This window comes from Humulus lupulus, chromosome 2, assembly GCF_963169125.1.
Source record: "Humulus lupulus chromosome 2, drHumLupu1.1, whole genome shotgun sequence".
NCBI lineage: Eukaryota > Viridiplantae > Streptophyta > Magnoliopsida > Rosales > Cannabaceae > Humulus > Humulus lupulus.
Window position 1 is genome coordinate 44,073,604 of NC_084794.1, and position 13,846 is coordinate 44,087,449.

General features: G+C 33.7%; 1 protein-coding gene across 8 annotated transcripts; it reads right to left on the bottom strand.

Annotated features, from left to right (window-relative positions):
* Positions 1-4,470: 4,470 nt before the first annotated feature.
* LOC133817731 (NADPH-dependent diflavin oxidoreductase 1) lies at positions 4,471-9,698 on the bottom strand. Of its 8 annotated transcripts, none has more exons than XM_062250319.1 (12): positions 9,403-9,698; positions 9,201-9,278; positions 8,988-9,092; positions 8,704-8,795; positions 7,901-8,085; positions 7,614-7,711; positions 7,138-7,212; positions 6,886-6,996; positions 6,329-6,454; positions 5,911-6,030; positions 5,358-5,574; positions 4,471-5,267 (listed from the first exon to the last, which is right to left on the bottom strand). In XM_062250319.1, the coding sequence occupies exons 1-12, from the start codon at positions 9,673-9,675 to the stop codon at positions 4,738-4,740; spliced, it is 2,010 nt and encodes a 669-aa protein (XP_062106303.1). In that variant the 5' UTR covers positions 9,676-9,698; the 3' UTR covers positions 4,471-4,737. The 8 variants fall into 8 exon arrangements, with proteins under 8 accessions (XP_062106303.1, XP_062106302.1, XP_062106304.1 ...); XM_062250318.1 differs by having other exon boundaries at positions 7,614-7,717; positions 9,403-9,697; XM_062250320.1 differs by lacking the exons at positions 9,201-9,278; positions 9,403-9,698 and having other exon boundaries at positions 7,614-7,717; positions 8,371-8,795; positions 8,988-9,083.
* Positions 9,699-13,846: the final 4,148 nt, after the last annotated feature.

Here is a 13,846-nt window from a genome sequence, read left to right on the forward strand (position 1 = left end):
AGTACTCTATACCCATTAGGTGTTATTTGAAAGGGGGCGACCTCGAAATAATTGGCCACCCCTTGGAAAAAATCGTGCAAGGGCAAGATTGCCCTGCCTCAATGTGATACCTCGACCAGGCGCTGAAGGCGCCTTCGGGCATGTTTGCCCTTTGGTCAGGTGTGAGTTTGTGTAAAGTAATACCAGGAAGCCCGTACTTCTTGGAATACTTGGCCACCATCCTAGTCGATATGACACTAGGAGGAGCAACGTACCAGTCTGTTTCTGCTCGGGGGCCATCGTAAGGTCGGGCTTTTGGCTGAATGTCTGGGGGTGAAATATTTAGAGGTTGAGGGTCGTTTGACGGACCCTCATTATTGGTTGCTGGATGGTTAGAAGGTGAATTTTTGGTTTTCTTTTTCTTACGAGCAGTGTATTTTACATGACCCATGTTCAGTTGGTTGGCTGAAGAATTGGGTGTAGGGTTTTGTTGTGGAGTTGAAGACTCAGGAAAGGCTAAGGAAGGTTGTTCTTGATCCTCAAACAACAGTGTGAGAAGATCGTCGTCTATTGGTCTCTCACCTCCCCAAGGATCATGCATGAATATCTGAGAAGAGCAAAAGGGAAGTGAGAATCTACGACCAATAGATAGAAGAAGGAGAATAACAAGAATAATGTTGCTCGTATATAAAAGTTAAGATTTTATACGATCAACAACATCCTAGTATAAACACTATAAACACGCGAGTAGTTTGAAAAAATAGATAAAAAAGTGAATGTGAAAAGTTTTTTTCGAGAAAACTTTTCGACTTCGAAAAACAGGTGGGAAAAACCCAGTTTTTCCGAAAACAATAAAAACGAATTTTCTCTTCGATTTTGGACCCTAAATCAGTACTCCTATGTCCCACCTTGATTTCTAAGCCTCACCTAGTATTTTATACTATCTAAAATCCTTATTCTAGCATGTTTTCATGTACCTTTGTCTAAACCCGATTACCGGAAAATCTTGTTCTCAAGAACAATGGAGGCTAAGAAATCTATTCTAGATTACATAAAAGAAAAAGGTGGGTTCAGAGCTTACTTGGAGTATGATTTGTAAAATAAAACACGTAGATTCTTGCTCGAAGTTGATCAACGGCGTCTCGGATCACGGAGGTTTTCTGGGGGTTTTCTTGGAACTTTTTTCTGAGTTCTTAAGGAGAGAAAGCTTCGGTAAAAAGTGAAAGTTGGAAAGGTAATATATTTATACTGATCATGGTGCTGTTGAAAAGTAATGATGAGAGTGAGATTTCGATGTATGGGGAATTGCAATAGCCGTCAGAATATTTTTGGGAAACCGTAAAGGTTATGATTGTTTGCTTTCTCGAAAAGGTGCTGATAGATGTGACAGGTCAGACGAATAGCTGGTCGAGCAAGTTTATTAAATGCTGATCGCAGTAAAATAAACTTGGGGGGCAAATGTTTACCCAAAAAAAGGTTTAGTTGCTGACGTGGCCGGATTAGTACGCACGTGGGATGCGTGTGACTATTTAGGTGGTTACATTCTGGTCGACCATCGACCAGAGGAGAATTCATACAGTAGAGGACATGTTTCATAGGTGACCAGGGTTGATCGTAGATATTTTCTAAAGATATTTGATCTTGCATTTACGTAAAAATTGTAATTTCTAATTATTCAGATGTGTTTCTATTAAAAATGGACAAGGCCCATCGACCCATAGAAAGATCCTTGAGCCTATAAATAAGACTCAAAAGGCTCATGTGAGGGATCTTTGGACTAGGAAAGAAAATTAGTGTTTTTGCACAAGTCTTTGTATCTATTTTTAGAACTTGTGAGACTCAGTAAACCCTCGTTTATTGATCACAAGTTCTCATCACACATTAATAAGAACACTAAGTGGATGTAGGTCATTACCATCATTTGGGACTGGACCACTATAAATCTTTGTGTCAAGTCTTTTCTTGAGTTGAGTTGACCTTATTTCAATCATTTTTATTGACTCCGTGTCGTTGACTAAATCAAGGGTCAACACCCTCAACGGGTCAAAATTACGGAAATGTCTTTTTTTAACAAAAGCGGGTCTTTAAGCACAGTTAATACACATAAACATGCATAAACAGTCATATCATAATATAACCCACATAATTCACATAACCACATATATATTTAATTAAAATCACATAATTCCACGATAATTCCAATTATGTCATCCAAGCACACTAATCAACATACTAATCCTTATTAGGAATTTTGGGAAGAAATTAGATTGGGTGCACAATTTTAGAAAACCCTTTTAATTTTTACCCATTTATTAATCCTTACTTTCATTCCAGGCCTACTGCAAAAAATTTGAATTGTATTAATTGCAATTACCAATAGTCGAACTCATGCCCTCTTAGAGGGCATAAGAAGTAGCACAACCATCAAATCCAACTCTTTTTATTGTTAGTTAATAACTTTGAATAATATTTAATAACAAATAAACTCAACAAATACATAGTTAAATTAATAGCTAAAAATATATACATTTTATTTTGTTAAACCTAGTAGTGTAACTTTTATGCCTTGTGGTTTAAATTTTAAAGAGTCGTGATTTAAATTTTAAGCCTTATGGTTTAAATTTTAAGTCTTGTGGTTTAAATTTTAAAAAAGTTGTGGTTTAAATTTTAAAGACTTGTGGTTTAAATTTTAAGGAATCGTGGTTTATATTTTATATGGTCACGGTTTAGAATTTTAATCTTGTGGTTTAACTTTTAAGTTTTGTGGTTTAAATTTAAAAGAGTTGTGGATTAAATTTTAAGTCTTGTACCTGATTTAAATTTTAAAGAGTCGTGGTTTAAGTTTTAAGCATTGTGGTTTAAATTTTAAACAGTCGTAGTTTAAATTTTAAGTCTTGTAGTTTAAATTTTAAAGAGTCGTGGTTTAAATTTTAAGTTTTGTGGTTTAAATTTTAAAGACTAGTGATTTAAATTTTAAAGAGTCGTGAATTAAATTTTAAAGGATCATGGTTTATATTTTATATGATTGTGGTTTAGATTTTAAGCCTAGTGGTTTAATTTTTAAGCATTGCGGTTTAAATTTTACAAATGTGTGGTTTAAATTTTAAAGAGTCGTGGTTTAGATTTTAAAGGATCATGATTTATATTTTATATGGTTGTACTTTAGATTTTAAGTCTAGTAGTTTAACTTTTAAGTATTGCGGTATAAATTTTAAAGAGTCATAGTTTAAATTTCAAGCCTCGTGGTTTAAATTTCAAAGAATTGTTGTTAATTTTAAGACTTGTGGTTTAAATTTTAAAAAATCGTAGTTTAGATTTTAAGCTAGTGGTTTAACTTTTAAGCCTTATGGTTTAAAATTTTTAAAAGTCATGGTTTAAATTCTAAGTTTTGTGGTTTAAATTTTAAAGAGTGATGATTTAAATTTTAAGCTTTGTGGTTTACATTTTGAAGAGTTGTGGTTTAAATTTTAAGCATTGATGTTAAACTTTTAAAATGTCGTAGTTTAGATTTTATGTCTTGAGGTTCATATTTTAAATTATTGTTGTATACATTTTAAGATTCGTGGTTTAAATTTTAAAAAGTTATGGTTTAGATTTTAAGCCTTGATTTTTACATTTTAAAAAATAATTTTTCATATATTGATTGCAATCCTATAAATATAGTTGTCACGCCTATATATGACACACTACAATTAGAATGCATTTCCAATTTAACTATAACATAACACATATAATACACACTACAACAACACCTAGAATCATGTGTTCAAATAAGGATAATTTGGTAAGTCTCATGGTAATAATGGATAAAGTTTAACTAAATATATTTAGTGTTTAGTTTTAGTTAACTACTTTTAGGTAGTTCTCAACTTTTCCCTTCTTTCTTTATTGTGTTTTCGTATTGTTCTTCTGCTCTATTTTTTAAGTTAAAAGCTTGGAAACTTAGATCAAAGAAAGCTTGGTGATAAGCTGTGTTTTTATGAGTAAACGATTCGAGTTAAGGGGACTTGTACTTAATAGATCTGAAGGAAATTCATAATAGACTTTGAAGGGATTTTAAAGTGAGGAATTGAGTGGGAAGCTCAATAAGATAAGACTGAAGAAATAATCAAATATCCTGTTTGTAAAATCTTTACTTACTGCATTTGATCTTAGAAAGTTTCTGTCTTGATTTGTATTACCTTTAATTATGTTCTCATTGGATTATTCTCTTTTGGACAAGATCCAATGGATTAGGGTAAAACCAAACCCTGTAAAAATCTGTGCTCTTATAATTTCCCTTGGCAGATTCAATCCTTCAATTAATGAGTTCTTTAATCATTTGAGTTTAAGATAATCGCTCAAGTAGTAAAACCATTTTTAATTGTTGTGTTCCTAAAATTTAAGTGAACAATAATAAAGAGGAAGAATTGGTCAAATCTTTGCCAAAGAGAAATCCTGAGTTTTTTTTTCCTTCTCTAAAAAAGTATAAAGCAAACCCTTATTCTCTCGTAAAAAAATACATACTAGATTATAAGAAATCATGAAACCATTGTTTCAAGTGTGGCAAAATTCTTATCAAGGAACAATTGTTGCATCAGATATCAATTTAGTACCTTTTTTGTTTTTTATTTTTTTTGGGTTCTGCTGAAACAAAAATAGGAACCAAGCAGCAGAATAACTCAAGCGTAAATGCAATTCTAGAATCTAATGACTCTGCGTCAGTAGCAATCAATTTGGTACCTTTAAGCTTAGTTGTTTAGGCAGATAGAAGTCATGTCAAGACCAAGCTTCTACGTGGTACTTGCCAGCCTTTTCTAGAGCCCTCAGCCATCTCACAGCAGCTTCCCTGGGAGCCCCACTTTCCTTGGAAATTACTTCTTCGAAGGTTGATAACGCATCCGATGGCATTTTGGTTGAAGAACCTGCAACATATATGGCAGCCCCTTCACTCAGCAACTTCCACACCCTCTCACTGTGTTCACGTATCTTGTGCTGCACATAAACTTTTTGTGGCTGGTCTCTTGAGAAGGCGACATAAAAACCGCCACCCTTTGTCTCGGAGAGTACCCCACCATCTTGTGCATGGGACAGCCAAAAATCTCTGTATAAATAATCATTTTCCTCATTTCGGCAACCAAAGAAAAACACAACTGGAGCAATTTCCTGGGTTGCACTTTGGATGGCTCTCTCTTCCACAAATCCGCGAAATGGCGCACAGCCAGTTCCAGGTCCTACAAGAATTAGAGGAAGTGATGGGGGTGGAGGAGGAAGGGAACCTTTGATGAACCAAACTGGAACAAAGATGCCTGTTTAAAATTGAACAAAATAACATTCAGTAAGAAACTCATATCAAGCCAGCCAAAACCCGTGCTTTTAAGAGTATTTCTGTAACGTACAAAGTTCAGGATCAAGCTTGCTTAGCCAGGTTGAACAGAGACCCGAACGCTTCCTTTTGAAAGGTGTAGTCCATGTTACTACACTTACAGTTAAGTGCACTTGTTTTGGGTGAGCTGAGAGAGAGGAGGATATGGAAAAAGCTCTTGTTTTCAAAGGAGGAACCAACTGCACCAGCCACTCAAATGGCATATTAACTGAAGGGAAATCCCGTAATACCTGTATCACAAGAATAAAGAACATGGCCTACCATCATGTTAGTCACTAGACAATTCCACTGGTATCTTAAAAGAAAATCAGTTTGTCTAAACCTTCGAAAGTATGTCAGCTATCTCTACTTTTCTTTCCTGAATCTAATAGAGTATCATTTAATTGTAAAAAAATACTGATGAAATATGACACAGAAATCAATATGTTTTGGAATATATATTAGCAATTCATGCATCATTATGTTAAATCAGGAGAACAATGAAAAAAACAATAAAAACAATTTGCAGAGATAAATAATCACCAAATAATGTACTGAAACGGAGGGGAAATGCATCCAGACATCACCTCAAGAACAGTCCGCCGTTCTCTCTGATTGTACTGGTATAGGTCATCCCTTCCTTCAGGTGAAGCAAAATATTGCAATCTTTCCTTTTCATGTGAAGCTGTGGCAAAATTACTCATCACCTGGAAAAAATGTTTCATCAGAATTCAAGATAAATAAACAGGCGTCTAGCAAAAGTACAATATTGTGAATTTAGAGATCAGAGCGAGAATGCTTTGTTCAGTTATATTATACATATGTTTATCTCTTTGATTTCATTTTCTGATGTAGCATGAGCGAACCAATGTATTCCCTTAGGGAGTATGGGTGAAGGCAAACCAAATTGGTAAAAATAACATTTCACTTAAACTTACAGCAGAGTTTTTTCTTATAGACATATCTAAAAGAAAATCACGAGTTAAAAACGTACTGGGTCCTTGCCTCGAAGAAATACCGTCGAGGTGAGGCTGACGCAACATCCATAGTTAACTCAACAAAAGATTTTAACTTGATAGGAACCATTGTGGCATAAGCATCATTGTAAGTCTCCATATCCACAGGAAAAACCTATAATTTATATATTGATAATGTTCAGGATACAATAAATAAAGCTCATCACACTCATAAATTAACATAAAAAATTATTGCAACTGTAAGAAAAGATATGAAGAAAACATTGAATACTGAAGGAACAATCAAACAGCCCCCTTGGCTTCTATCTCCTACGTGGCAGTTAACACTGGCTACATTGTTTTTTGCTTTCTAAATCTTATTCTTACTAGAATAATAAAATATTAAAATGATTATTACTTCTCATAAATCTTCTTCATTTTTTCTTTTGCTAATTTGAGTTGCTTTTCTATTTAGATCTATTTATTTCACTCAACTCTAATGCTTCAAAGAATTTCCAGCAGCAACCATTTTGTAATATCAAAGAAGCACAAAACTTGTGATGGCAACGCAGTATTATCAATAGTTAACCAATAGACACTACTTACAGTGATTAATGCTTCGGGATCCAAATTACAACGCTGTATGAAAGCTTCTAGTGAAGCAGGATCCTGGCCAGGAAGAACCTCAAGGCTGTCACCAACATCATATTCTATGACCTGTTAAAAAATAAAAATGAAGAGGAGTTTCTAAGGACAAAAGTAAAAAAAATGACAAGTTTGATTCAACAGAGGAATTAAATAGATAAATGGAGATCTAGAGGGCTTGTAGACTGTAGTCAAACAAAGGAGACAACTTACCGATGCAACGAATTCAAATTCAAAGTGGCGCACATCTCTTCCACAACCTTCTTTGGTCAATGGTTGATTTTTCACCTACAAGGGCAAGGGAAAAGAGGTATAAGGTTACATATGGATGAGAGAGACTGAGTTTACAAAAAGGTCCAATGACACTTGCTTTTCTGCTAACAACCAGCTTTCTTATTCTCCTTGCATAAGATGTTGAAGGGTTTTGTTAACTTCCACAGAGATTACAATCATCTATTCTAAGAGTCGCTTTCATTATCCTCAGTAATAGATTAAGTTTGTTTTCCGTATCATCTGTAATGGGCTTTGAAGTTTTTAACTAACAATAACTTATTCTAACACTGTATAAAGAGATTCCTTGTCTAAATATGCATAAGATGATAAAACAGTCACTTAGTAAAACTAAAATATAAATAATATAAAAATAAAACCAAACTTCATTTCAAACATGATAGAGAAAGCTTGAGTACCAATTTAAGAAAGCAGTCTGGCCTATCTTTGTGATGTGAAAATTTTCCTGGGGCCATTCTCTGAGTTGTCTCAATTTGCATTTCTTTATGCTTCAGTTCTGAAACTATTGCAAAAATAAATATTAAATGTCATTTATCTTTTAAAAGATAAAAAGTGTGTGTATGTGTCGCATTGTTAAATGTCATAAATCTTTCAAAAGATATGTGTCCGTGTTGATATCATGAAGTATAAACTTATTGAGACTAACTGACCATCAAAAGTAGGGAATCCTAATAAACTAAGTTACCTGAACCATAAGAAAACTGTGAATCCATCTTGTCAATGACATGGTACCTGACCTGAAACTTTGGCTGACCAATTGATTGCTTAGAAGGAATCACATAATCTGGACCATTTGGGAGGAATTTTGGATTGAGTTTACATAACATATTCCACAAAGATGTCATCCATGGATCTAAAGCAGCTTCATACCTGTTAATGGAAACTCTTTTTGAGGTAAAAACTATAGGTAAAGGACACAATGCAAACAGAATATACAACAACTGGAAATTACAGACACTTGATAGTTATTTAAATTTACTAAAAATAAATGCCTTAACAATACTTACTTATATACATATGAATCAAATAGTACTGCCAATGTATCATTTGTACATATATTTAGTAGCAGCATAATTATACTTTTTCTCATTTATTTATTTCCATTTTTTGGGTCAAACAGGAGGAAATAGAATGAAGATTGACAAAACCCCTTACAATGGATTACAGTTTATAAGTAACTAAGTTTTCATTGCACTTGTCTTCATAAGCTAAGCTGATACAGTTGGATTGCCATGAAGTTCTTGAAACTGCAATTATGCATTTTATTTGTTATAATTTGGTAATGTATTGGGCACATTTGAGTATCTTTCTTTCCTCTTTTCTTTTTTTCTTTTTCAGGAATGTATCAGGCTCACATATCCTAATCACCTCCAGAAATTAAAACCTGAAATCCTGAAATAGGGGCCAAAAGGTATGAAACTAGTACAAAGACAACTTATTTGCTAATCTCTCTGTGGTTTCACTTATAATTTCTAGGCATAGTCATACCCTGATGGATGCTGATCATCTCCCAAACCCTTTTCGACAATGGCCACTGCCCCAAGATCTGAAAGTCTCCTGTCAAGCTTCTTGGCAACAAACTGAAGCAGTAATAAAAATTTATAAGTATTATTTGTAAACTCCATATTAAAGGAAAAAGAAAAACAAAGGATATTTAATCATTTTCCAGAACTATATAACCATAGATCCAAGTCACAATCTGGTGCATAACTCAAACACATACCAACATCTATAACACAATCAAAATAAAAAGAGAAAAGATATATCATTACATTATACTTCTGATAACCAGAATCACCCAAGCCAAACACAGAATAAGGAAGCCCTTCTAGCCAGTGTTGACTTAGATTTCTCTGCAAAAGGTATTTCCAAAAACCCTGCACATATAAAAATAGGAAATTACAAGAGCCATATGGAGATAATATAAGAATTATAATTCTCATAATTCATATTGCTATAATGACATATTCCAAGTCCAACCAAACCTTCATGGAATCTGGAGTATCACCCTGGCCCGTAGTCGAAACAATAACAACTACAGCACTCTCATGAGGCAAGTCAACCTGAGAAACAAAAAAGGTAACAACAACACGGTGATAAGCAAATATTCTAATTTTTGTGAATATTTTCTCTAGAACCAAATAGATGTATGAGAAAGTGAGCCTTAGATCGAACAGAAACACTTACAGGGTCATATTCATCCAAGGAAAGAAGCTTAACGGAGCAGCCTCTGCGGTCTGCTTCACGAGCCACCTGCTCTGCTGCATCCAAAGCATTTCCGGTTTGACTCGCATAGAGTACCAACAGCTTAGGTTTATCTTCCATAGCTGAAAATTTTCTTGTTTCATTCGCTGGAGAGGTTTTTCTCCCAACACTGAAAATGAAAAAAAAAATAGGGGGTGTTGTGTGATCAAAGGAAATGACTTTGGAAAAAACTTGGCCAAAACTCATCCGCCCCATTTGGCTAAAAGCCTTATTTTTTTTCTCTTTGGACGGGTGAGGGCATATTCACCATCCCTCTAAGTGTAATTAATTGAAAATTTTAACCACGCCTTTAATTTTAATTAATGATAATGGCGGCAAAACTACTCAATTAATAACAAATCTTGTACTTAAATAATATTGTTCGTGTTGTTAACAAGTGACATGTGGCACATATTAAAGAGCAATTAAGTTTTCACAAAAGCTAATTAAGTCCCTGGAGCTAAGCCTTGCCTTCAATCATAGTTTACCACCACCAAAGGAGTGTGTCGGAGTGTGTCCTCATAAGAATGCTTCTTCCCAATAACCATGTTCTTGGTTATTGTTCCAAGTCTTAGTACAAGATCGTTTCTTTTGTTCACGTCCTCCAGGTTTGCTAGGATCATCCTTCGGACCCGGAATAGAGTTGCCAGGTGTTAAGTATTGTGACCCTGGACCACTAGTGATGCACATGGGGCAGCGAATTAGTGGGGAGTGCTCTCCTGTCCCCATTTATAATTTTAATTACCGTCCCCGCCCCATCTTCGCTTATTCCCCGTCAATGACAGAGTGGGGAATCTCCTATTGGGGCGAGGAATCCCCATGGGGAACCCATTTATTTAAAAAAAAAAAATTAATTTTAGATTAAAATTTTAAAATAAAAATAGTAAATTATATGTAAATTAAAATATTGCACAATATTTATGATTTAAAATACTAAAAATATCTCAAATAAAATTTAAAATATTAAAAAAGTTACTAAATACTACAATAATACATAAAGAAAGATATAAATACATATAAAATATTCCAAAAATATATATTATTTAAACTGGGCCTCGTCGAGGCAGGGAGTGACATCTCCGCCCCCGCCCTTTTAACATTCGGAGATTGAAAATTATCCTCGTCCTCGCCCCATTCCCAATTTAGATGGGAAAAATATGCATCTCTATGGACTATAAGTAGCCTTCTCACACTTACTGTTACACAGATCGTAGTGTGGATCCCATACAAGCGACAAGTAGGATGTCTTACAATGCCGCCTAACATGGGAAAATGTGTTGCTACTCTCCTTACACTATCAGAAGCGTGTTGCCCAATAAAGAAGTGGGGTGGAATTCCTCGTACTAGGATACACAAGGGCCCACCGGCTCGTTAATGGGAAGAATTTATGATTTATTACATTTAACTCCCATTAAGAGAGAATAATTATAAGAATAAATAATATTTTTACCCCCTGAACTTTTAACACTACCAGATTGTGCCTCCTTAAATATACGGTCTATTAAAATTTCTCCCTGAACTATTGATACTATCAGATTGTGCCCCTGTTACAATTTGCATAAAATAATTAACATTTTTACCCCTCCAAACTTTGACAACTACCAAATTATGCCCCCTTTAATCATAAAAATTTAAAAATATATTTTTCTAATTAATTCTTAAAAAATTAAAAAAAAATTAATAAAAGAGTAAAATTATTTAAAATTCATTTTAAATACATTTAAGTTTAAAAAAAATCAAAAGAAAAACTAAATTGTTACAAATAAAAAAACATATTCCCTTCTTTTTTTATTATATTCTTTTAAATTACTTTCCATTCTTTCTCAATGTTTTTAATTAATTAAGTTTTATATATTTCTTTTAAAATTAGTACATTTTAAATTTGTAATATTTTATATATATATATATTCAATTTTTAAAATGAATTTAGGAGGCAAAAATGAAAGAATAGAAAATAATTAGAAAAATGGTTTTTTTCAGCTGCAATCTCTATTCTTTACACTTTGTAATACTCAGGTCCCAAAAGTTAATTTTGTATAAGTCAGGTCCTCAATATTTTCAAATCATATCATTTAGGTCCCTAAATGATATTTTTATTTATTTTTTCTTTCAAAATACATAAATAAAATATAAAAAATGGTGAATCAATCTTTAAAAAAATTGGACCACTTAATTTATAACAATATCAAACATGTCATTGAAAAAATATATATTTTCATGACATTTTAAAAATATTTAATGATTTTATAAATTAAATTAGTTTTTCATTAAAAAAAAATTCTTACCTATAAATTTTTAATATTAAGAACTGAATTATCACGAGATTATCAATATTTATAATATACATATTTATTTTTTATTTTGCAAATTTTTTCTATAATGCAACTTATAACTAATAATATATATATATATATATGCACATAAATAACTTTATATACACCATTATTAAGTTTTAAAAAGAATGTATGAAATAAAAAAGTATAAACATAATAAAAAATGATAATATCAATATAATCGAGATAACATAGTTATTAATATCAATTATAAAATAACAATGTATGTAAGAATATTTTTTTTTTAATAAAACATTAATTTAATTTATAAAAATATTAAATATTTTTAAAATGCCATGAAAATATTTTTTTTCTCATATTATGTTTATTACTGTCATAAATTAAATGTCCAAATATTTTAAGAATAATTCACCATTTATTTTATATATTTTTTATGTATTTTCAAAGAAAAAATAAACAAAAATAGCATTTAGGGACCTAAATGATACGATTTGAAAAAGTTGGGGACCTAACTGATACAAAATCAACTTTTGGGACTTAAGTGTTACAAAGTGCAAAGAATGGGGACCACAGCTGAATATAACCCTTAGAAAAATTAATAAAAAAGAAAAATGGAATATGGAATATGTTTTTTTAAATTGTAACAATTTAGTTTTTCTTTTAAAAAATATCTTTAAACTTAAATGTATTTAAAATGAATTTTAGATAATTTTAGTCTTTTATTGTTTTTTTTTAATAATTTTCTTTAATATTGTAAGAACTAATGGAAAAATAGATTTTAAAATTTTTATAATTAAAGGGGCCACAGTTTGGTAGTTGTCAAAGTTCGGGGGGGAAAATGAGAATTATTTTATGCAAATCATAACAGGGGGCATGATTTGATAATATCAATAGTTCAGGGGGAAATTTTAACCGACCGTATATTTTAGGGAGCAGAATCTGGTAGTGTCAAAAGTTCAAGGGGAAAAATGTTATTTATTCTAATTGTAATTATCTCTCATTAGGGAATTAACTGCCTCCAACCATCTATAAATAGGGCTATGGCACACTTTGTAAAGGATCCCTGATTCATTTTCTTATTTCCAGAGCACGCCAAAATGATGCCTGAAAGCCTCCATAAGAGTTTGACATTTGCAAGTTCTTCACATTCTATATACAAGTGACTCGTGGACTAGAGTTGATTCACAACCTAAACCACGTAAAATCCTGTGTCTCAACTTTTAATTCTTTAAGCTTTGTTTTTATTAGTTGTTACTGAAATTGCTAGTCAATATTTTGGTGCTTTTATTGAGATCTTGAAGAAAGCTTGAGTTGCAGCAATGGTAACCACAAGAAGGAATCTCCCTGACAAAGCTCCCCCCCACCGTTGCTGTGGGAAGAGAATCAAGCCGACCACCTCCATCAGCTAATCCGGAGGTGGCTGGTAACGATGGTTATGATGGTGAGGATGGAGACGACTATGAATGTGAATACTCACAGTCATACCAAACGGAGGAGCCACCAGAAGTGCTGGCACTCAAGGGTCAAGTTGCCTCCCAACAACGGGAAATTGAGGCTCAAAAGGGTAACATCTCCACCTTATAGGAGGTGGTTAACGCCATGAAGACAACTTTGGTGGCTCAAGGGCTGCAAGTGGACCCTCAGGGTGAAGTTCCACTTGGGTAGCCAGCTGGTGTGCCATCTACGCACCCAGCTAGAGTGCCACCTGTGCAACCAGCACTCGTGCCACCTGGGCACCCTGCTAACGCGACACAAGAACAGCCAGCTAGCGTGCCACCTATGCACCTAGCTGGAGTACCACCTGTGACTCCAACCCATAGGGGAGATAAGGTTAAGGCTCCCCACAAGCATAAGAGGATTGATCAAGCTTCCGAGCCCCTCAATGTCCCGAGAAGGGCATATGACCTCGAGGAAGTTCACGGGGTCCGAGGAAATTGTCAGGCCCACAATGTCAGCGGGGCCTAAGGCCTTCCACTGAGGCCTACTGTGACAGACCGTGTCAGGCCCGGAGGAGAAGAACCTTTTATGCCCAAGCAGCCCTGGGGAAACCCCGGGCGGGGAGCTAATAAGAGAAAAGTCTTCGTGAATCGAGG

Bases quoted from the DNA above. Each gene is read 5' to 3' on its own strand.
- LOC133817731 (XM_062250318.1), bottom strand. From the start codon at position 9,675: ATGGGGCGGATGAGTTTTGGCCAAGTTTTTTCCAAAGTCATTTCCTTT. The intron at 8,796-8,987 runs GTAATGATATAT...TTACTGCTTCAG, and splicing joins CTGGTTATCAGAAGTATAAT to TTTGTTGCCAAGAAGCTTGA. The intron at 6,997-7,137 runs GTAAGTTGTCTC...ATTTTTTAACAG, and splicing joins AATTTGAATTCGTTGCATCG to GTCATAGAATATGATGTTGG.